Below are 24,788 nucleotides of genomic sequence, written 5' to 3' on the forward strand. Positions count from 1 at the left end.
CAGTGTCGGGGGCAGTATTAAGTCCTCTGCCCATTTGTAAATCCATGTAAAAACTAATATCGTAATGGGAGGGTAAATCATCCCCATCAACATAGTCATCTCCAGGTGGAGGCTAGCTCTAATCCGAATTGGAACCAAAAAGATATTGGAGCCTCTGAAGATGGGTCCACTTCTGTGGAGGTACAATATCAGAAGCAGACTGTACAGGTACAGGGTGTGCTGGAATGGATTTAGTGCGTGAACTTGGTTGGGGCCCAGACTAATTTGGTTTGGGGTCCAGAGCCAGTTGTATCAGCATTGATGAAAGAGATTAGTGCAGGTTTTAGAGTTGGAATGGGAGTCGGTACTGGAGTCGGTGCGGAATCAAGGCAAGTTCTCAGGGCTCAAACAGCACATAGGACAGATCTGCAGCCGCAACTCAAATAATGGCACTGCAGATCCTTGGGGCACGAACACACACCAGAGGGAGCTAGAAGAGTGCTAAAAGCCTCAACTTGCTGCAATATTTTTGATGGCCCGGGGGAAGCCGGGATGCATTGGGAACAATTGTGGTATCGGCTTCTCAAGGGAGGATTGGAAGCAAGACCAATTGCCCTCTTAACTACTCATTTTAGAAAGAGTGGCAGACTAGGGCTGGGTCTTTGTATGTTTCCTCTTGACTTCTTCAATTCAGTACTGAAACTGGCCTCAAGAGAATGTCAGGTTCTACTTTGTAAGTCAACTCTGAGCATCACTTACAAGAGGTCTGTGACTTCTCTAGATGTTTTGCATCTTGCAACTTCGGTTCATGATTCAGGATTGCTTTTGGGTGCATGGGAGCACACTTTCCACATGATTTGGAGTCATGAACTGATGCCAGACACCACAGACACACATCGTGCAAGACTGCCATGGATATCTGCTTTCGGAAGGCTCTAGATGGTTTGAACCCTGTAGTCTTCAGTGGGGACATGATTCTCTGGCACGCTACAATTAGATTTGAACAATGTCAAAAACCAATAAAAAAAAATAAAAAGAGAGTGGAGGTCCTGATCTGTGTCTGAAGGTGTGAAAGGTAAGGAAGTAACGTTGACGCACAGGAGTGGTGCTTATATGTGGCTCCTTTCCCTGGGATGGAACAAAGCCAACATAGAGTTACACAGCACCAACTAGACATGTGCAGGAGCACAACAAAAAGATGATGTACGGAATGCTGATCATTGTCAAACATTCACCCCCAGTCACAGAACTGGGTTAAATCTATCATATTTTTGCTCACCATGCCACCCCAGTTTGGGCCCTCATCATCTTGTTGTGTTTGCTTTGTTTGTCCTAAATGGCCAAGGGTATGTGTGGACTTAGGTCCCTTGATCACTGAGTCACTGGATTCAAACTAGCCAGCTAATGAGGGGTGATACCCCGAAACCGGTTCCAGGATGCTTGTTTCCTTTCCATGGAGGACCTGGCTGGCAGTTCTGGCTGACCGTTTCCATGAGGAGCAGGGTCAAGACTGATTTGCACATGGCTGGGTCCAAACTAGGGTGGCATAGTGAACAAACGTACAATGGATTCAATCCAGATCGCTTGACTGGGGGTGAGAGGTTGAAAGGTTTTGAGCACCCTGTCCTTCATCTTGTGTTTACGATACTAGTTTCAAGCCTGGTCTACGCTAGCTGGTGCCATCTCCTCCCACATAGCACAGACTCCCCAGTTAGCCATTCTACATGACATCTCTGATGTACTTACTGTACAAAAGTGCAGATGGATAACGACCTTCCTGGCGGTAGGAACGCTCTGCATATTAAGCTGGTGGCTTAGTGGACTAATGCATTCACTATAGGGGCCTGTGCTCAACCTCATGGTCACAGGTTCGAATCCCGGTGGGTCGACTCAGCCTTTTATCCTTCGGAGTACAACTGAGTTGGGTAACAATAAACATCTATTATTCAGTAGCAAGATACCCCTGGGTAAACGTGCACTTCACAAATAAACGTTATGTTATGTTATTACAACACTGGAGGAATGGCTGGCTGAATGCTCCAGAATTGTGCACTATGAAAAATCATGTATACAATTAATGATAATCTGGACATCTTTGAACAGGCATTGGATCCTCTTCTGGGAACGCCATAAGGCGACTGATGACAGGCTGAAATATCACACTGTGTACCTGTCCATGTGCAACGCTGTTACAGGCAGCTATTTGACTTCCAATGCCTGTGATAATGGATGTGTGGCTCTGCCCTTGCCAGGTACCCCCAAATCCATGCTCCTCCAATCAGCACCTGCATTGACGCTCTCACTCTGATAGTATTATCCTGCATTGAAGGCTAGTGATCAACTGTGGAGGTGGGCTTCCTGTCTTTCTAATAGCACCTGATCTTGTTGCACTCATCTGTTGTCCCTTTCTCCACACCCTCCTATGACTACCACCCACCAACGTACATTACACACTAGGTGGACCTCTTTCTTCTTTTTTTATTACATAAACAGTGTATTCTGGAAAGAATCTACGTTTTTATTGCACTCGTTTGTAGGTTCTGAATATATTCATTCCTATTGTATTTTTACACTTCACTATATTCCTTAAGGTGCTTTAGGTAAATGGTGCATACTCGACGGTGAAATAAAAATAAAAATTTCCCCCTCAAAATAGAATGATCACAATTCAGAACCTCCAAAGTGCTAAATCAGTTGTTCGCAGGTACTGAAACAAACCTATGCTAATATCTGCCTGTCCGACTAAGAACTCAACCGAATCTTTTAACTTTAATAACACTTTAAAAACCCATTCTACTGCCTGTCTAAGGATTAACGTGGACCTCTTGATATTCCCGGATATATTATAATGTAATATGAATATATAATGCCAGAATTGAGATCGTTACAGCAGTTTAATGCTTATACTTTTACAGTCTTTCTAAATCACAGTAATTCCATCTTGGTGCAATAGCAAACGATTAAATATATTACATTTACTCTAAAGAAACATCAGATATTTTCAACGTTTTTATTTTCGTTTTAAGAACATTAACAGCTTTGCAAGGAAGCACACAATTGAAAAGTGAATAGAACATGTAAAACTATTTTATTCTGCAGATGACTGATAAAAATCAAAGGGTGGAAGAGGAATCCAAAAAAAATCAAGACCAGTGTGCAGATAAGCAGATAAGACATAATTACACAAGTCAGGGAACAGAATGAGGGCATGTGATCAACTTAACAACAAGTGTCCTAATGCTAAGGCCACACACCTGGGAAGTATGTTTAAGTTTTGTGTTTTAGGTGTAGAAAAAAGTTTGGCAACACTATATTGCCATATTATGGCCACCGATTATCTTTGGCAGGACACCAACTAAGCTTAGTCAATAGTATTTCCAATTGCTGCTTTTCTGACACTGGTGACTCAGCTCGTACCGGAGTGATGACCACATGGTTGAGTCAGGAAGTCAGCCATTATAAAAAAGAGTAAAAGATTGTTTTTTCACAGAACCACCTGTGCGGGTGTAGCAAGGCCAGAAGGCATTGCAAGGAATGTAAATTCTTAATTCGAGGATACAAAATTTGCACGTGAAGTGTCAATGGTCTGTCGTTTTTCCACCGTAATGCTAAATGATATTGTTTACCTATTAGAAACCTCTGCAGGCTGCATTCACCTAGTACCTATGCCCCCCTGCAGATACAGCCACTAGAGTGAATACCCCATGGACCACAGGTGAAAAAATAGACTAATGACATATGCTGAACAAAGACAAGGTGATAACGAATCAGTGTACAGACACTCCAGTGTCACCCTTCGGCTGACAGGCAGTGTTCAGTGCCCATCCCGCCCTCTCTTTTCCAAGACCCACAAGCTATGTCCTACTCCAAAAATGTCATCTGTCCCACAACTGCATTAGGATCTCTCTGCTAATTTGCTCAAGTGGAGAGAATACGAATCTCTGTCTGAGACGCTTGCTTATGGATATGGATATGGATAGCTGAGGGTTCAACTCCTCAAACCCCATTTGAGGAACGGTTAGGAGAAAAGGCAGGACTGGCAATACGCACATAATAAAACCTGTTAAAGAGTTTTATTTCAAAACCAACTGCAAAAGTTGTCTTCTAAAAGTAAGGGGACAACAAAATGATGCTTCTAAAAGCATGTGGACTCACAATAGTGAGGTGTGGTAGTTCATTAACAACCTCTATTAAAGGCAGCAGTCCCAGCTAGTATCAATAAGAGCATAAAGTTACCCACAAATAAGAAGGTGTTGATCTTCAAATGCAGGACCCCATATTAGACTTGGAGGCGCTCATTTTAAAGTCCATTTCCAAATTCACATCCACAAATCAATAGCAGTGTTTTCCCAGAACGTTTTTTCACTGTTTTTGTACAGTAACCAGCATACATTGCCTCTATTAATCTGAGGTAGTAAGATTCCAGAAGTGTGCATCGCCATGGGACAGCTCTATCAAGTCCTTTTCCACTAGTTCAGCATCTTCAGGAAAGCGGTCAATGAACGACTGAACCAGGCCTGCTGCGCTGCCTTCATACTCCACCATTTCTGCTTCTGCACCTACAGACGGGGTATTTGGAGAAGTGGAAGAAGTTAGCAGTCTCATTTATTTTGGGAATAACATTTGAACGTGTATGTCAGAAGATTAGATTCAAGGAAGATGGATGTCAGATGTAGACCATTTAAAATAATCCTTGCCTTCTTCCCACTGAACCCCCTCCAAAATCTGCTCTAATAGTAAAACAATAAATGTGACACAGATTTATTCAGCCAACCTTACAGGCTGAAAAGGGCGAATTAAAGAGCTTCACTGAGACAAGGTATTTTCAATAACGATTCTGGCCTGCACGGAGAGTAGATTAGGCAGGAATTCGAAGGAAACACAAACCTTCAGAATCACCCTTGGTGAATGCATAGATTTGCTTTCTTCTTCACCAGTCAATCAATCACTTCAATTGTCTGCCCCATTTCCAGCTCCTGAAGTGTAACAGATGAAAAAAGTTACTTACCTGTAACTAAGGTTTTCCAGCTTTTATTTCTTTCACAGATTCACATGCTTGAATTATTCCACAACACCAGGTTGGGAACTGCGTACACATACTCTCAAACAACATTGAAATAGCCATACACTACATGTAGCTTATTAACTTATTTTTATGAACTATACAATCAGATGGGGGGGGGGGGGTACACAGTGCTCCACATCCCCCCAAGGCGCAGTAGTTCCGATTGTCTAAGCAAATAATATTAAAAGGAGGCTTTAGAAGGAAAATCTTACTTCATCTGTGTAGGAAGCTGGCTTTTTATGTAGTGTACAATGTAGGGGTACACCATGCAAAAAGTCCAGTTGACCCTTATTGGTTTACAGGGATTACTTTAATAATCCCAAGTGCTCTATTTGTGATAGTGTGGTCGAACAGTTTAAGGCTTACCAGAGGGGAGGGTTACGTATTTGTTGCACACAGAGGCTCAATAAATGAGACACATTCACAAAGAAATCTAAGACCAATTCAGAAAATTAACAGATCTTTATATAATTTTTTACACCTAGATCATTGGAATCAGGTAAGTACTTTTAGAGATAAGTATTTTTTCAAATGCTCAAATAACAGTTTTGAGATATGAGCCTTGAATGTGGTAATCTTATCCTACGGGAGAAACATACCCTGCATACATATACTGGAATGGTCCTTGAGGATACCTTTTAGGGCTTAGGGTGCTTAAGGGCCAAGGTCCAAGAAACCACCAGCAGTTCGGTTTTACCTGCCCTGCTGTGTCTGGATGCAGAGGTGCTGGTCGCTTAGGTAGCCTCAAGCACTATGTGTTAAAGTTAATGAGAGGTTACCTGCAAGTAGAAAGTCTGAAAGAAGGGACAAGTCAGGCCAAACCCAAGGGGCTCGGCTCGGGAGTGTCTCTGGAGCAAGGTGATACAGTTGGTTTCCGTGAATCCAGGCTTGGGTGCAGAGGTATTTTGTCAGGTGGATCACTTGACTTAGAGGGTCTCAAGTTAGCGGGTTGACCTGAGGAGGGGGAGAAAACAAGAGACGGGCCACACTCTGAGACTGCCTCGTCAATCCGGAAGTCTCATGTCTGTAGGTCGGTTTTGGCGGCAGTAGTGTCTGGGCTGGACACTTAACATGCCTTGGTTGTGGCAAATGCTTTGGTATCCAAGGTGTTGGTACTGTCAGGCTCCTGGAGGGTCTAGCGTCTCGAAACTCACTGACAGGGCTAACCTCCTAGAACCACAGTGAATTCATCCTGGCAAGATGCCTGATGGCCAGCAAAAAGGAGTACCGGACAAGTGCAATTGGTGACTGCAACAGCAGGGGAGTGGTTCCTCCACCAACAGGTAGAACCTGCAAGTTTATCGTAGTGTTGGACAGTCCTCCAAGGCTTTAGGAGGATGCACTGCTTTTGGGAGAGTCAGGTTATTGCAACTGTTGAGGTACCAGCAGTCAGGCAGAGTTTTGCTCTAATTTCAGAGCAGGTCCTCTGTTCTAGCGGGTGAGCTCTTCTTTGTCCTTCTGTTCCCAGGTAGATGAATCTAAATCTCTGGTGTCGAGGGGACCCCTAAATACTGATTTTAGGGGTGTTAAGGGGAGTGTAGTGTAGTACCAAAGGCCTACTTACCTCTAGGGTGACTAAGCCCCTATATGTCCAATTTCTCTGGAAAGTGGGCATAATCCTGACCCAGAATTCCTAATTTTATCAAATCCAAAATGGGGAAACCCTTTCTTGGCTTTCCACTTCAAGTGGTCCACTTTAGGCGTGTGCCTAGTCTGAAAGTGCAACACGTCTACTATCTATCTAATTTTCCGCCTGCTCTGGTGCCATTTGGGCCCCAGGGCAAGGGGAGGAATTCCCAAGTTCTCAGCGGAAGATGTTGTTGCATATCAAAGGAGGTAGAGACTTTGAAGCCTCTGGTCACGATATGCTAATTCACTACCCCTCCTGCTGGAGAAACATGTGATCACCTTCCATCGGAGCAGGCATTGTTTCTTACCTCTGAGAGAAGTGGCTCTCACCTGCAAGGGGTCCGAAACTAGTCTGTGGTGGAAAGCTGGAAGATACCGGTCAGCCAGCACACTATGGGACTAGTAGGTTTCAGGGTTATTTTAGAGAAACAATGGTCCTTAGATAGGAAGTGCAGAAGAGACAATGACATATAGACCTTGATAGGTACTATAGATATTCAATGCCCAGCCGGACAAAGAATTTTTGATATACAATTATTCAGTAATAGTTTACATAAGGAACAACACAACACAATGTAAACAAGCACTGGCGTTGCCAATAGGTCTCGCAGTAGGAAAGTTGGAGCTATTGGTTTTGTAAATGACATTTTATATTTATATATTGTTATTGGCATTGTCAATAACAATATATAAATATAAAATGTCATTTACAAAGCCAATTGCTCCAACTTTCCAAATGCGAAACCTATTGGCAACGCCAGTGCTTGTTTTTAAAGGACGCATTTGCAATGCATTAGGTTGCGCATTTGGGAGAGTTTAATCTATTGGCATTGTAAATGACAATGCCTTTTATTTAATTGTTTTAAAAAAGTCATAAATAATAGGCATTGCCATTTACAATGCCAATATCTCTAAGTACCATAAATGTGAGACCTGTTGTATTGAAAATGTTTGTTAGATGGAGCCACTAGCATGCTTACCGTAAAGGCACCAATGAAAGCTAGAATGAAGGCTACCTTAAAAGGCTCATAAATGCACTGTGAGCATATTTCAAATGCTCGGCATCCCCATCGGCCCACTCTTGCAGTTGCGTCACCCTTTGCACCTCACCCCTCTCCTGTGTGCTCGTGGGGGCGGGTGCGTCACATCCTGTCCATTGTTTGTGTCCCCTCCCTAGGACCTTTGTTCCAGGGCGTTGGCACCATTTACTGCGCCGGCCCCTTCAGCCCCCTTCGGGTTCAGGCCTCTGCTATGAGTGCAACAAAATTGCGGAAAGCTGGTGCGGTGGTTTACAGACGAGCTCTGAGGCACTGCTGCCCCCTAGGTAGGGCGGCTATTGAAGACGAGTAAAAGTATTGGGAAGTCTTGTATGCTCGGATGTGTGGGGAAAACCAACACGCTGCTCTTGGCCTGCAAGGGGGAGGAGCTTGTATTCCGGTGCCGCAATCAAAGCTGTCCCGATTTACCAGGAGGGCAGAGATGGCGTCCTCATCTGCCCCACAAATATGCAGTGTAATATAGGCTGTGGCGGTCAGAAGTGCAGAGGTGACGCCCGCCTGTAAGAGTTACCCCAAAGCCAAGCGGTCCGGCCCGGTTGTCAGCACAAATGAGCTGCCTAAGCACATGACACATCAACTCTGGGACAGCCACCCTATCAGCACGGGGCATTGGTTGATGTTGCCTTGGGATGGGACACAATTAGCCGGGTGGCAGGTGAGGAGTGTGCTCGGGCACTGTTTACGTTGTCTCTCGAAAACCTTATTGTGAGTCATATAGTATTATAAGTCTGATTAATGCCACTTAATAAAAATTTGCTACTGTGGCTATATGCAAATCAGTCTGACCCTGTGACCCTCCTTTACGTGGGTATGACAACACGCCAGGTCAGGATCAAAATCAACGAGCATAAAAGTAACATAAGATGTGGTCGAAACACAATCAAGATGAATACACACTTTATTGAAAAATCACACACACAACAGAACAGCTCCACTGGACCACACTGTTCTGGAAAAAAAAAGGGTCCACAAGCTACAAACCAATGTACGGGGACTCAACAATGAGATTCCCTGGATTGAACTTCAATGAGCCTCCGAACTGTATGCACTGCTCTCTAGACCCCTCAGGACCCAGTTATATGGACATTTCGCCGTAAGATGTAGACACGAACACCTCTGACATAACAGCTCTGCGCTATCTGCCTCTTGGTTGTTTTCCAATACAATCACCATTATAAAAAAAACTAGGTTTATTCTGTGATTGTTTACACCCCGTTCCTTTACCATTACGTTCCCCATGACGTTGTGCATAGTTATCACAAGGGACAGTACATACTACATGTGCAGACTACTTGCCGGGCACCCTACTTAGAGTACTCCATACTACTTGATAGAGGGCACCACTAACCTGTGATCACTATAATATACACAATTATAATGGATTTCTTAGGCCATCTGCAATGGAGACATCAGTGAGGCATGTATATCGCTTGATACCTTGCAGAGTAGTGTTCCGAATACAACATAGTATACTGGACAATGATGCACCATCGATATTCATTACCCCAGACACTTTACAGACACTAGTGTATGGTTAAACTACATTTAAAGATGGCGCCCACAGTAGTGCTGACACAGACAATAGGCACACCCCTGCATTTGCCCAACCTAATACGGCGCCTGTACATGCTCAGATGCACTCAGTGCAACCAGCACAGAATTCAGCAACAAGCTGCAGGTGAATATGCCCACACGCCGGTTTCCGCACCGCTACTGAAAACACAGCGGTGTTCACATTTCAGCCTCAGCCGAAACGGCGTGAGGTTGGGTAGGTAACCGAGCCATACAAACCTACAAGAAACTGTAAGTACTACCTTGCCGCCATAACGCCTGCATTGCAACCCGATAGCACAGCTGCATGCGCTCCGCTACCTTTGTTTGCCTTACCTGATGCCATAACTCCTCATAAAAGGTCTTGAGGATACCCACAGCCGCATCTCATGGGGCAATTTCCTCTTAATATCTAGGTAAGCTCAAAACAATGATTATAACGCTTTTTTGTACACACTGACCTGAGGTTTGCCATCAACGGTGCTACCTAGTTCAGACGATGTAACAACACTTACCTACTTTGGCAGCGATCAAGTGCTTTACTTACAATCTATGTGTTTTTGTGTCTTTTTCACAAAATTGAAATTGTGCCCTGAGCACCATTATATGTCCGTCCGTCTTGTATTGTCACTACATGTCCATAGCCCGCGTTTTGATCCACTATCTGGACATTCACCATAGACGATAATATACTACGTGCACCTGGTGCATCAATGGAAACCCAAGTTCACGATTGTTTTTAAGGACTACCCTTAATGGAGAGTATGGATGCATTAACTACGCTTACCTTCTCTTGCTTTCTTCTTTTTTTGTCATTCCAGAATACTGTATCAACCTTTAGTGGCACTACATTAACGTATATAGGCCACTCACTTTTACCTTTTTAGGTCTCGGCCTATTTCCATTCCGCAGGAATGGAATAGGACGAGTCTATAGCAGTGAAACCAAGAGTTTCACCATGAGCCCAAAAAAGAGGTTTTTCACGAGTGCATGTGCTCTCGTGCACGAGCTTGCCCGAGCCTTAATTATGATGGTATGCAGTCCTGTCAGGTTTTTCGGTATCCAGATTAACAAAAGCAACACAGAAAAGCCAAATTCCATAGTGCCGACTGTGCAATTAAAACCAAACGTTTTCCAATTTCCAAGAATGTTGATGCCTGGCAACGCTTCAGCGCCCGGGCGAACTCCGCCCACGGCACCCCCGTCTCACTGCCACGGTTAAATGCGCCATCACCCACGGATAATTACAGATGGAAGGTTTACCGCGTTTAAGGCCACACCGGCTTACAGAAAACATGCCACATGGGTTTGACTCAATGTTTCCAATATCGGAACGGAGCTGCAGTGCCAGACCTGTGGTACTCTGAAATCATGAAAGACGAACATTCAGCCTGCGACAGGGTAAAGAGTAGACCTCGCCAATTGGACACGAGAAACATCTGAATGGCACTTGCAAAGTGAAGGTGTATTAAGGGGCAATGGCAATGAACTTAAACAGATTTATGGTAATGGCCCGCCCATAAAACGCATACAGGCAGAGGTTATGAAACTACGTTGCTTTGCCTGCGTTTGTTTCCAAAAAGTTGTTTCGCCAGTTTCTCTCTGATGCGATTCTTTACTGTAGAATAGACGCTAAACAGGGTTTGTAGATTGTAAGAGACCGTAAAAAAAGCATTCAGAAATGTTAGAAATGATTAAAAAATCAATTTCACACAATCATCTCCCAATAGCAGACCACAATAAAATCTGACAATTTGGCAAATGCAGTAGTGCTCACTTAGTTAGCGAGAAAACGGGTATAACACAGTTGCCATTTCAGTCTGCATTATTACTCGTCCATATGGCTTTTATAAAATGCATTACAAGGAGTCAAGTCAAGGTAAGTGTGGAATAAGCAGGCCCACATGGCCCAGATTTTCGCGGCAGCATTTTCCACATAAATGTATATTTGCCGCACTTGCCACATAAACCATTATCCACTGCATAATCTGCAGAGATGGCACAGTGCATGTGCCCGTGCACGCGCTTTTCTCCCGAGCCTCGGCATCACACTTCAAAGGAATTCCTTCCGCTCCTTATCTCCTCAGGCACTTAGCGTCTACGTGTGTCTCCCAGGCTCCTCACAGTGCCATATGTCCTCAGGGCATCACACTTCTAACGCAAACGACCATCTGCTCCTTGGAATGCTGGCATGGTTGCCCAGTGCTGCCTGATCTTCTTCAAAGGCAGCTTGTAAACCGAGCTGCCCTCTGCCTTTGCATTCTGAACTCTTTCTTGGATTTCACACACAGTCCATAGCGCTTCCTTCTACCTTTCACCAGGCACACACACACACACCACCAGCCATCAGTGCACGCTTTCACCAGGCATACACACCACCGGCCCTCAGTGCACACTCTCACCAGGCACAGACACCATCAGCCATCAGTGCCCGCATTCACCAGGCATACACACCACCGCCGTCAGTGCACGGTTTCACCAGGCACACACACACACACCACAAGCCTTCAATGCACGCTTTCACCAGGCATACACACCACCGGTTGTCAGTGCACGCTTTCACCAGGCACACACACACAACACCAGCCATCAGTGCACGCTTTCACCAGGCATACACACCACCGGCAGTCAGTGCACACTCACCAGGCACAGACACCATCAGTCATCAGTGCACGCTTTCACCGGGCACAAACACCACCAGCCGCCAGTGCACGCTTTCACCAGGCACCCACCACCAGCTGTCAGTTCACGCTTTCACCAGAGACACACACTACCAGCCATCATAAGGGACTTCATGGTTGAGCGGGACTTCTCTCCATGGTATGAATGATAAGAGATGTGGCGATGTAGGTTGTTGTGGAGGTGGTGGTGGTAGAGGAGGTGGAGTAGGAAGAGTAGGAAGGTGTCAGAGGTAGAGGGCTGGTGCCCCGGTCATGTCTTTTCTAGATCTTAGAAGGTGGTTGTGACTATATTGTTAACTGTTCCTCAAAGGTAAGCTGTCTTTTTCGAGGGACTGCTGAATCTGAGGTGAACGCTTAGTGACGATTTAGCCTGTGGATGGATACATATGCACCACTGGAGAGCGTCCAGTTCCTTCTGAAGGCGGTCAAGGATTGGTTGTGGAACATCAGAGTCTCCTATTGATGGGCGACTGAGCTGTGTTGGTTGTTTGAGCCTCAAAGTCACTTTAGATGCTGGTGCGTGTTTTGGCACCAAAGGTGTTTTCCCCATAGAAGCATCTTCAGTTCTGAAGGGGTTTTCCTCATCGCAGCACCTTTCGACCCCGAACTAGGTTTCGATGTTGAAATGTGCCTGGACCCCGAGGCAGTTTTCAATGCAGATGGATGTTTTGGCACCGAAATGTGTCTCGATGCCACCCTACCAGAGGATATCAAAGAAGGTATTGGCGTCGAAGAACGGTTGGTTTTGGGGCGCTGACTTGGTGCAGGATCCAAAGTCAGCCCCAAAGCTTTCAATCGGTAATGACCATGGAAAGCCCGGTGGAAGCAGAAGGGCAGTGAATGACATGTTGGGAAGCAGTACTCACTGCATGTATGTCATGTAGTTTGAATGAAGACTGTTGTGGAACCGAATCCTCCAGACAGTGATTCTGGTTCTGGGCTGAAGGCTATGACATGCCCAGCATCAATATCCTCATCGACATCCTCCCTGAAAATATCAGGGATTTCCTGGTTTCTTCGTAGCTGAACGGCGTGTCGTGCGAGGCGTTGGTCCGACGATTATGAATAGTTTTCTTGGATCTGAAGCCAAGGCAAGTTGAACCGGAAGCCTGACGAAGGGCACAAATTGCACACTGCTTGCTGGTCTGTCCCCAAGTGCAGGCAATGGCGCTGTGGACAGTATCTGAAAGGAGTCTTTTCCATGATGTTGCAACCATTTTCGAAGACGAGCGAAGCTGAAGAGGGGCCCAGCTGGGACAGCGTCCAAGGAGATCGATCGCAACACTGAATGTTCGACTGCAGTGTCTTTGATGTAAAAACAGGTGCACAGACTGTTGGCGTATCAGAAATGGAGAAACTTGAGAGGCCCCGACAAATGTTGCCACACACCATTGACCAAGAGCCTCGACGAGGTAAGGCTGAACCCGATGGCAGAAGAAAATCTATGTCGTTGATGTTCATGTACAATAATACCAAAGAACAAGACCTTTGGAGTAGTTATATGGATTACCCTGTCCTTGTGCAACTGAATGAATGATTTGAGCAAAGACTCAGAAGAGCATAGAAAGTTCCTAGAGGGGTCAAGAGCCATAAGTTGGCTATATGCCCAAGGGAACAAAGGGTAACATTGAATCCGGTGGCAGGTTTCTGGGCAGGGGACCAGGTGTGGGTAAATGCTGCGAAAGCTGCCATACACCATTGACTGATGCCCCCAGTTTGCCTGCCTTGAATGGGCCCATTTGGGCTAGGGGGGCTGCTTCACAAATTAAGTTGCAAGTGGTTGTAGTAGCACAATCTAGACAGCAGAGGCAAACTGCTCTTGATTCACAGGCCTGGCTGGGGTTCGAGGTCACCGCAGGAGTTGGGCACCCTGTCTTATTTCAGGCCACTTGACGATGGGAGCAAAAGAGCTCAAAGAGGGAGAGAGATAGCAGAGTATCTTTGTGGTACACATGACAGTCCATGGGGGCACAATATAGCAATAGGGCAGAGCATGGGGTTCCAAAAGCAAGAAACTGTGTGCAGCACCTTTGCGGTGGTCAAAACATGTGCAACAGCAGTGTGGTCAACATCGGAGAGTGCCTGAACAGCAGGTAACAAAAGGGGGTGGTGATGGACGGAGCATCTGAATCAATCAAACACTCACACCCGGTCAAAAGATCTGGGTTTAATCCATCACCGTTCTTTAGCCCACTCTGCCACCCCAGTTCAGACATGGCTATATGCAAATCAGTCTGACCCTGTGCCTCATGGGAACAGTCCAGGCCGTACTGCCAAGCCATGTCTTCCCTGGACCGGAAACAAGCTTCCGGGGACCGGTTTCTGGTATTCCAGCTGTCTTCAGCCCGGCTTGCTTGAATCCAGTGGCAAAGTGAGCAAGGGACTTTTTCACTGGATTCAAGCAAGCCGGGCTGAAGACGGCTGGAATCAAGGGGGCGACGGGTTATGCAGCAGTGGGCATAGGTCGCAGAGAGCCATGGCTTGGAGTGCATGCAAACCTAAGCATTGTATATGTATCAAGGACCCCCTGAATTAACGAATCTCACAATTCCTAGGTCAGGGAAATATGCATAAATGAAAAGTAACAACCTAGGACATTTAGCGGTACAGATTACATGTAAATTAGACACGATATAAAAGTAAACTACAGCTGGCTAAAAAAACACAGACTTTTATTAAACAATTAGCACAAGTAAAAAAATCATTCATATAGCATCAAATGACAATTGTAAAATCACATTAAGTATCTAACAATTACATCTAATATATTCATACATATAAAATATAAGAGTAAGTGGCATGAAAATTCGGTCTCTACGCGCGTTTCGGCGGCCAGCGCCTTCTTCTTGGAGCAGCCACACAATATCTACAAAGTCAAAAAATGCATAGAATATAAATTATATCAATTCCAACTCTCAGATTAAAAAGCATGTTTCTAAACATTTCTCATTACATAAAAGATCAGGCTTTAAAATTATTTTAGCAGCTGTGGAAGAAGAGAGTGCAACCTAATAGTGCACACATGTCTTGTCATTTCCTTAAAAAGAGGAGCCATTGGTGGGCAATTGTTAAAAGAAGGGGGGGGGGGGGGTTCAATGATGGGCAAAAGTAGAGAACTGAATTCTCTATAAATTATCATTTATATTCAGCACACTCCAGGTTAATGTGTAATAGATTTCTGATGGTATTTCAGAGAAACAGGGTGGAATAACCCGTGTCTCATATTGCACAATAGATACCGGAAATTCTTTAAATTAATTGGAGGTATTCTTATGTCTCAGACTACGTAGATAAGTTTCTATATATTAGAGGGTTTGATACTTACTAAGTATTTGTTTTATCAATGCGTTGGTGCTAAGATAAAAAAAATTTCGTTCTCTCATTCGAAATCTTTTGGTGATGAAATGATAAAAACTGAGGGGAGAAAGGACAGTTCTATATTTGTCTGTTATTCAGTAATTTACCATATAGATCAGCAGTTTAAATCATTACTTATTACTTATGTTACCTGATTCCTTCGATGAGTGTTTAGTAAGTCCCGCCAACCGGAACCCTTATTATGATGATACCAGATGAAACTTGTTCTTGATTATTTCTGGATTTCTGATTAATGTCATGATTTGGAAGAATAAACATAATGGATGCTTAGGCATATTATTTATTAACAGCTATTTTCTTCTTTCAAAGGCTATCATCTCATGGTTTTAAAAGAATACTCAAGATATGCTTAGGCATATTATTTATTAACAGCTATTTTCTTCTTTCAAAGGCTATCATCTCATGGTTTTAAAAAAATACTCAAGATATGTGGGTTTAAAATTTCTTACCTCCTAGACTTTATCTAATTGGCCTTGGATTTGGTCCAACAGACTTCAAATTGGTAGTTGGGCTATTTTTCTTAAGGAACTGATAACCTAGGGGGGTATATGAATGTTAGGATGACACGCTTTAACATATGCTGTATCTATAATGCTCACTATATTCTTTTTTACAGCGCACTCTGTCTTACCTGAGGAAAAGAAAGATGCTTATCTCAGGTTTCTGGTTAAGAAAGATGTTAGTCCTTAGGAGTATTCCAGGTAAAGATTTAAAAGATCTCCCTGCCTGTGGATTTAATAAAAAAAGAATATAAGGGGAGACAGGAGTCACTGGATGATAAATCTCAAACTCTATTTTATCTACTCTTAAGTGGTCTCTTTTTAGGGGCCTCTGATGGGAATTTTACCTGTAAGTGGTCGGCAGGGCTCCCTATGTCCGGTGGCGGGAAGAGGCGTCTTGATGAGCGATAGCGCGGGAAAAATGATGATTGCAAGTCGGTTTCCTAGCGCCGTTATTTATATGGTCCTTAAGTACTTTGGATTGTTAACACCTGCGCTCACGTAGCTGGAACGTGAGGGTGCAGAGTTGCGGAGTTGCGGAGTTTTGATCGAACAGTCGCGGACTTTAAAAAGCTATTCCCTGGTTGGATCTGAGTTTCCTATCCTCGCGTTTAATTGGCTCACGCCAATTCCTTGCTTGTGATTGGTTGGCAGGCAATGTTTACATTCATGCCTGTGTTTATGATGTATGCTGTTTAACAGGAAAACTCCAAGGTGGAGCATTCCGCATGCATCCTTTTCATGCTCTACGTATGGCTAGATGGTTACGCAGAGTTTCATATGTTCACATTTAATTTAATGTTACGGAGTTATAATCGAACAATCGCGAAGGTAAAAAAGCTAATCTCTGGTTGGGTCTGAAGTGGGAGCGGGGTTTCCTATCCTCGCGTTTAATTGGCTCACGTCAATTCCCTACTTGTGATTGGTTGGCAGTGTTTACATTCATGTCAGTGTTACGATGTATGCTGTTTATCAAAATACTCCAAGACGGAGCATTCCGAATTCATCCTTTTCATGCTCTACGTATGACTAGATGGTTACGCAGAGTTTCATATGTTCGCATTTAGTTTAATATGCGCCCGTTCCCTATTTGAGATTGGGTTACCGTCCATGTTTACATCCTTATCAATGTTATGAGGCGCGCTGTTTTTTTATAAAAAAATATCTACACGATAGACCCGCAAAAATGCGAATCTTCCTATTAATTTTATTATTCAGTGGCATTAGAGTGCGGCGATTTCTCATTTTAAGTCTATAAATAAGGAAGTTTTTGTCTATATATATATATATTGTCTCTATTTCGGATAGTAAGGAAGTTTTTGTCTATATATATATATATTGTCTCTATCTCGGTCTTACATATAGATATCACCTTAGACTATGATCCTAAGGTTGAAGTACTTCATCCTAGTGTGTTTAATCTAATGTTTTGATTTCTGGCTTGATTAGGTGTATATAGGTCTATGTATGGGATTCTTGGAAATCAACTGCCTACCATCTCGTGGTTGTGTGGACATTAAAGTGTGTCATTTCTGTATTAGAGTAATTTCTTTTTAAAGAATCGCGTGTTCCCACGGGATTTCGCTGTTTAGGCCTTGTTTAAATGTGTTAAAAACAAAAATCCAGAAGACTTCACGTTTCTTGCGGATAGATGTGCCTCCTTTAGAGTCAGGCACGTGGATCTTCTCTAGAATTCTCCATTTAAAATCATTAGCACTGTGTTCTTTATCTAGGAAATGTTTGACCATTGGGCATATAGTTTTTTTGGTTCGTATCGCCGAACGATGCTCATTCAGGCGTGTTTGTATTGCTCTCGAAGTCTCACCTATGTATCCTTGGAGACATGGACATTGTATGAAGTAGACTACGTTATTTGTTTTGCAGTTCCACATTTCCTTCGCCTTTGTTCTGTGGCCATTGTGTTCAAATTCTTCGCCTAACAAAATGCTGCTACATGAGTTACATGATGAGCACGGGAAAGTTCCTTTTAGTGGGTGGTTGGTTACAATTGAACGTTGATTTAGTACATCTTTTTGGGAACTATTCTCAAAGCGCGAGTGGACGATGAATTCCTTTAGATTTTTGTTTCTTTTGTGTGCAAAAATCGGTTTCATCAGTTTCTGTTCATTGGTACTGTTACTATTTAATATATGCCAGTTTGAATTTATGACATATCTTATTTTTTCATTCATAGTTGAATGCCTTGTTACACATACCAATTGGTCGTTGGGTTTGGTGGCTTTTACTCTGAGTAAGCAGTCCCTATCGTAGTATCGGGCACGTTTATACGATTCTCTTATTAATCGGTGCGGGTATCCTCTCTCAAGGAATTTTGTTCTCATCTGTGCAGCTTGTTTGTCAAAGTCTTTTATGTTTGTACAATTCCGTCTAACCCGCAAGAACTGTGAAAAGGGGATACTATTTTTCTGTGTCCGAGGGTGGTAGCTTTGGTAGTGGAGTAGAGTGTTTCTTGCGGTAGGTTTTATGTGAAGGTCCACTTCTAAGGTTCCTTCATTATCTAAGATTTCTATATCCAGAAATTCGACTCTCTTATTGCTAACATGAGAAGTGAAATTTAAATTGGGGTTAGCTCCATTTATCCATTGTAGGAATTCATGGAGATTCTCTCTCCCATCGGTCCAGACAAAAAAGATGTCATCGATGTATCTGGACCAATGGGAGATGGACTCATAGAAAGGAGCAACTTCATTGTGGATGAATTCCTTCTCAAATGCTGCCATGAAGATATTGGCTACTGATGGGGCTACAGAAGCCCCCATACTTACACCCTTGATTTGGCGGTATAAGTGATTGCCGAATTCAAAAACATTCTCCGTTAATACAATTTCTAAACATTTGAGAAGGAATTCTTTGGGGCATGGTATTTGGTGAAGATCAATGAACCAACTTGTGGTTGTTAAAGCATCTGTCAAGGGGATATTGCTATATAGGGACTCTACGTCCATTGTGACCAATAATTCATTATTGGAATTGAAAGCTGTTCCTTCAATTTTTTGGATTATATGTCCCGTGTCTCGAATGTAGGATTCGATCTTGGGGACAAAGGGGCGTAGATAGTTGTCCACGTATTTGGAAAGTGGTTCAGTTGGTGTTCCTATTGTGGAAACTATGGGTCTATAAGGGGGGTTGGTAGCATCTTTATGGATCTTTGGTAGACCATAGATGCAAGCAGTTTTTCCTTGATGGTGGTTCAGATAGTCATATTCTTTCGCACTTATTAAGGCGTTTTCCTGAGCAGTTTTGGTTAAGGACAGAATTCTCTTAGATATTTTAATTGTGGAATGAGACTTGAGAGGAACATAGAAAGTTGGGTCGTTCAGCATTTTTAACATGTTGGCTTCGTATTCTGCGGTGTCTACAATTACAATGCCTCCTCCTTTATCACATCCTTTAATGGTAAGGTCCTTGTTTTTTGAGAGGGATATTAAGGCTTGATGTTCCTCTTTCTACCAACAGAATCATTACACAACTGAAAATAATGAACACCAACAACAGAACCAACGGGTAAATACTTTTTCAGAAACTTCCGATTCTGAAAATGAAAGTAATGAAGGTTACTATGATTCGGATCTAATGTATAATCAAACAGCCAATAGAGGAAATCGCAGGCAGCCTTTTTTAGGGAACCGCGGGGGACGTCGGGGACGCCCCAGAGTTCATTTCCAGGGCCAGCCAAGAGGCAACTACCAACCGCAACACCACCATCAACAGGAAGAGCCACAATTTGTAAGAGAAACCAGAAGCAGACAGTATTGGAAGCAGGGCATATAATTCCTATCTTTAACCTAGCCAAATTAGACCTAGATGAACATAGTACAAATTTACTGTCTAAAGGGTTATCTTATGTCCCCCACTCTACGGTCAATTTATTTGAACTGTACTGCGACATCATCTCCTTCTTCCGCAAAATTCGTCTGAAAAAATTCTTTGCCTCGAATACTACATCAGACGAAGAAATCTTCCCTGTAAAACCACTCTGCCTCCCATCCACCTTTTGTCCTGGCCTTGAGCAACTAGGGCCAGAAGTAACCACCTTCGAATTAGTAGTGCTAAAAAAATTAGACCAAGCGCTTAGATTCATCCCTAAACCTACCTATAATCTAGGGAAAGAGGAACATCAAGCCTTAATATCCCTCTCAAAAAACAAGGACCTTACCATTAAAGGATGTGATAAAGGAGGAGGCATTGTAATTGTAGACACCGCAGAATACGAAGCCAACATGTTAAAAATGCTGAACGACCCAACTTTCTATGTTCCTCTCAAGTCTCATTCCACAATTAAAATATCTAAGAGAATTCTGTCCTTAACCAAAACTGCTCAGGAAAACGCCTTAATAAGTGCGAAAGAATATGACTATCTGAACCACCATCAAGGAAAAACTGCTTGCATCTATGGTCTACCAAAGATCCATAAAGATGCTACCAACCCCCCTTATAGACCCATAGTTTCCACAATAGGAACACCAACTGAACCACTTTCCAAATACGTGGACAACTATCTACGCCCCTTTGTCCCCAAGATCGAATCCTACATTCGAGACACGGGACATATAATCCAAAAAATTGAAGGAACAGCTTTCAATTCCAATAATGAATTATTGGTCACAATGGACGTAGAGTCCCTATATAGCAATATCCCCTTGACAGATGCTTTAACAACCACAAGTTGGTTCATTGATCTTCACCAAATACCATGCCCCAAAGAATTCCTTCTCAAATGTTTAGAAATTGTATTAACGGAGAATGTTTTTGAATTCGGCAATCACTTATACCGCCAAATCAAGGGTGTAAGTATGGGGGCTTCTGTAGCCCCATCAGTAGCCAATATCTTCATGGCAGCATTTGAGAAGGAATTCATCCACAATGAAGTTGCTCCTTTCTATGAGTCCATCTCCCATTGGTCCAGATACATCGATGACATCTTTTTTGTCTGGACCGATGGGAGAGAGAATATCCATGAATTCCTACAATGGATAAATGGAGCTAACCCCAATTTAAATTTCACTTCTCATGTTAGCAATAAGAGAGTCGAATTTCTGGATATAGAAATCTTAGATAATGAAGGAACCTTAGAAGTGGACCTTCACATAAAACCTACCGCAAGAAACACTCTACTCCACTACCAAAGCTACCACCCTCGGACACAGAAAAATAGTATCCCCTTTTCACAGTTCTTGCGGGTTAGACGGAATTGTACAAACATAAAAGACTTTGACAAACAAGCTGCACAGATGAGAACAAAATTCCTTGAGAGAGGATACCCGCACCGATTAATAAGAGAATCGTATAAACGTGCCCGATACTACGATAGGGACTGCTTACTCAGAGTAAAAGCCACCAAACCCAACGACCAATTGGTATGTGTAACAAGGCATTCAACTATGAATGAAAAAATAAGATATGTCATAAATTCAAACTGGCATATATTAAATAGTAACAGTACCAATGAACAGAAACTGATGAAACCGATTTTTGCACACAAAAGAAACAAAAATCTAAAGGAATTCATCGTCCACTCGCGCTTTGAGAATAGTTCCCAAAAAGATGTACTAAATCAACGTTCAATTGTAACCAACCACCCACTAAAAGGAACTTTCCCGTGCTCATCATGTAACTCATGTAGCAGCATTTTGTTAGGCGAAGAATTTGAACACAATGGCCACAGAACAAAGGCGAAGGAAATGTGGAACTGCAAAACAAATAACGTAGTCTACTTCATACAATGTCCATGTCTCCAAGGATACATAGGTGAGACTTCGAGAGCAATACAAACACGCCTGAATGAGCATCGTTCGGCGATACGAACCAAAAAAACTATATGCCCAATGGTCAAACATTTCCTAGATAAAGAACACAGTGCTAATGATTTTAAATGGAGAATTCTAGAGAAGATCCACGTGCCTGACTCTAAAGGAGGCACATCTATCCGCAAGAAACGTGAAGTCTTCTGGATTTTTGTTTTTAACACATTTAAACAAGGCCTAAACAGCGAAATCCCGTGGGAACACGCGATTCTTTAAAAAGAAATTACTCTAATACAGAAATGACACACTTTAATGTCCACACAACCACGAGATGGTAGGCAGTTGATTTCCAAGAATCCCATACATAGACCTATATACACCTAATCAAGCCAGAAATCAAAACATTAGATTAAACACACTAGGATGAAGTACTTCAACCTTAGGATCATAGTCTAAGGTGATATCTATATGTAAGACCGAGATAGAGACAATATATATATATATAGACAAAAACTTCCTTACTATCCGAAATAGAGACAATATATATATATATAGACAAAAACTTCCTTATTTATAGACTTAAAATGAGAAATCGCCGCACTCTAATGCCACTGAATAATAAAATTAATAGGAAGATTCGCATTTTTGCGGGTCTATCGTGTAGATATTTTTTTATAAAAAAACAGCGCGCCTCATAACATTGATAAGGATGTAAACATGGACGGTAACCCAATCTCAAATAGGGAACGGGCGCATATTAAACTAAATGCGAACATATGAAACTCTGCGTAACCATCTAGTCATACGTAGAGCATGAAAAGGATGAATTCGGAATGCTCCGTCTTGGAGTATTTTGATAAACAGCATACATCGTAACACTGACATGAATGTAAACACTGCCAACCAATCACAAGTAGGGAATTGACGTGAGCCAATTAAACGCGAGGATAGGAAACCCCGCTCCCACTTCAGACCCAACCAGAGATTAGCTTTTTTACCTTCGCGATTGTTCGATTATAACTCCGTAACATTAAATTAAATGTGAACATATGAAACTCTGCGTAACCATCTAGCCATACGTAGAGCATGAAAAGGATGCATGCGGAATGCTCCACCTTGGAGTTTTCCTGTTAAACAGCATACATCATAAACACAGGCATGAATGTAAACATTGCCTGCCAACCAATCACAAGCAAGGAATTGGCGTGAGCCAATTAAACGCGAGGATAGGAAACTCAGATCCAACCAGGGAATAGCTTTTTAAAGTCCGCGACTGTTCGATCAAAACTCCGCAACTCCGCACCCTCACGTTCCAGCTACGTGAGCGCAGGTGTTAACAACCCAAAGTACTTAAGGACCATATAAATAACGGCGCTAGGAAACCGACTTGCAATCATCATTTTTCCCGCGCTATCGCTCATCAGGACGCCTCTTCCCGCCACCGGACATAGGGAGCCCTGCCGACCACTTACAGGTAAAATTCCCATCAGAGGCCCCTAAAAAGAGACCACTTAAGAGTAGATAAAATAGAGTTTGAGATTTATCATCCAGTGACTCCTGTCTCCCCTTATATTCTTTTTTTATTAAATCCACAGGCAGGGAGATCTTTTAAATCTTTACCTGGAATACTCCTAAGGACTAACATCTTTCTTAACCAGAAACCTGAGATAAGCATCTTTCTTTTCCTCAGGTAAGACAGAGTGCGCTGTAAAAAAGAATATAGTGAGCATTATAGATACAGCATATGTTAAAGCGTGTCATCCTAACATTCATATACCCCCCTAGGTTATCAGTTCCTTAAGAAAAATAGCCCAACTACCAATTTGAAGTCTGTTGGACCAAATCCAAGGCCAATTAGATAAAGTCTAGGAGGTAAGAAATTTTAAACCCACATATCTTGAGTATTTTTTTAAAACCATGAGATGATAGCCTTTGAAAGAAGAAAATAGCTGTTAATAAATAATATGCCTAAGCATATCTTGAGTATTCTTTTAAAACCATGAGATGATAGCCTTTGAAAGAAGAAAATAGCTGTTAATAAATAATATGCCTAAGCATCCATTATGTTTATTCTTCCAAATCATGACATTAATCAGAAATCCAGAAATAATCAAGAACAAGTTTCATCTGGTATCATCATAATAAGGGTTCCGGTTGGCGGGACTTACTAAACACTCATCGAAGGAATCAGGTAACATAAGTAATAAGTAATGATTTAAACTGCTGATCTATATGGTAAATTACTGAATAACAGACAAATATAGAACTGTCCTTTCTCCCCTCAGTTTTTATCATTTCATCACCAAAAGATTTCGAATGAGAGAACGAAATTTTTTTTATCTTAGCACCAACGCATTGATAAAACAAATACTTAGTAAGTATCAAACCCTCTAATATATAGAAACTTATCTATGTAGTCTGAGACATAAGAATACCTCCAATTAATTTAAAGAATTTCCGGTATCTATTGTGCAATATGAGACACGGGTTATTCCACCCTGTTTCTCTGAAATACCATCAGAAATCTATTACACATTAACCTGGAGTGTGCTGAATATAAATGATAATTTATAGAGAATTCAGTTCTCTACTTTTGCCCATCATTGAAACCCCCCCCCCCCCCTTCTTTTAACAATTGCCCACCAATGGCTCCTCTTTTTAAGGAAATGACAAGACATGTGTGCACTATTAGGTTGCACTCTCTTCTTCTACAGCTGCTAAAATAATTTTAAAGCCTGATCTTTTATGTAATGAGAAATGTTTAGAAACATGCTTTTTAATCTGAGAGTTGGAATTGATATAATTTATATTCTATGCATTTTTTGACTTTGTAGATATTGTGTGGCTGCTCCAAGAAGAAGGCGCTGGCCGCCGAAACGCGCGTAGAGACCGAATTTTCATGCCACTTACTCTTATATTTTATATGTATGAATATATTAGATGTAATTGTTAGATACTTAATGTGATTTTACAATTGTCATTTGATGCTATATGAATGATTTTTTTACTTGTGCTAATTGTTTAATAAAAGTCTGTTTTTTTAGCCAGCTGTAGTTTACTTTTATATCGTGTCTAATTTACATGTAATCTGTACCGCTAAATGTCCTAGGTTGTTACCATGCAAACCTAAGCATTGCAGGTCAGTCTGCAAGCGCATAAATGAGGACTATGCCGGGTGACCG

The 24,788-nt window shown here is 42.4% G+C and overlaps 1 protein-coding gene across 3 annotated transcripts in view; it reads right to left on the reverse strand.

Annotated features, from left to right (window-relative positions):
* Nucleotides 1-2,975: 2,975 nt before the first annotated feature.
* The window catches only part of DPP3 (dipeptidyl peptidase 3), a 559,762-nt gene continuing 537,949 nt past the window's right edge, over nucleotides 2,976-24,788 (reverse strand). For all 3 annotated transcript variants that reach the window (XM_086938513.1, XM_086938514.1, XM_086938515.1), the window contains exon 18: nucleotides 2,976-4,538. In XM_086938513.1, the coding sequence (XP_086794639.1) occupies nucleotides 4,381-4,538 (158 nt within the window). In that variant the 3' untranslated portion in view covers nucleotides 2,976-4,380. The remainder of the gene's footprint in view (nucleotides 4,539-24,788) is intronic.

The sequence above is a fragment of the Lissotriton vulgaris genome, chromosome 9 (assembly GCF_964263255.1).
Source record: "Lissotriton vulgaris chromosome 9, aLisVul1.2, whole genome shotgun sequence".
NCBI classification, from domain to species: domain Eukaryota; kingdom Metazoa; phylum Chordata; class Amphibia; order Caudata; family Salamandridae; genus Lissotriton; species Lissotriton vulgaris.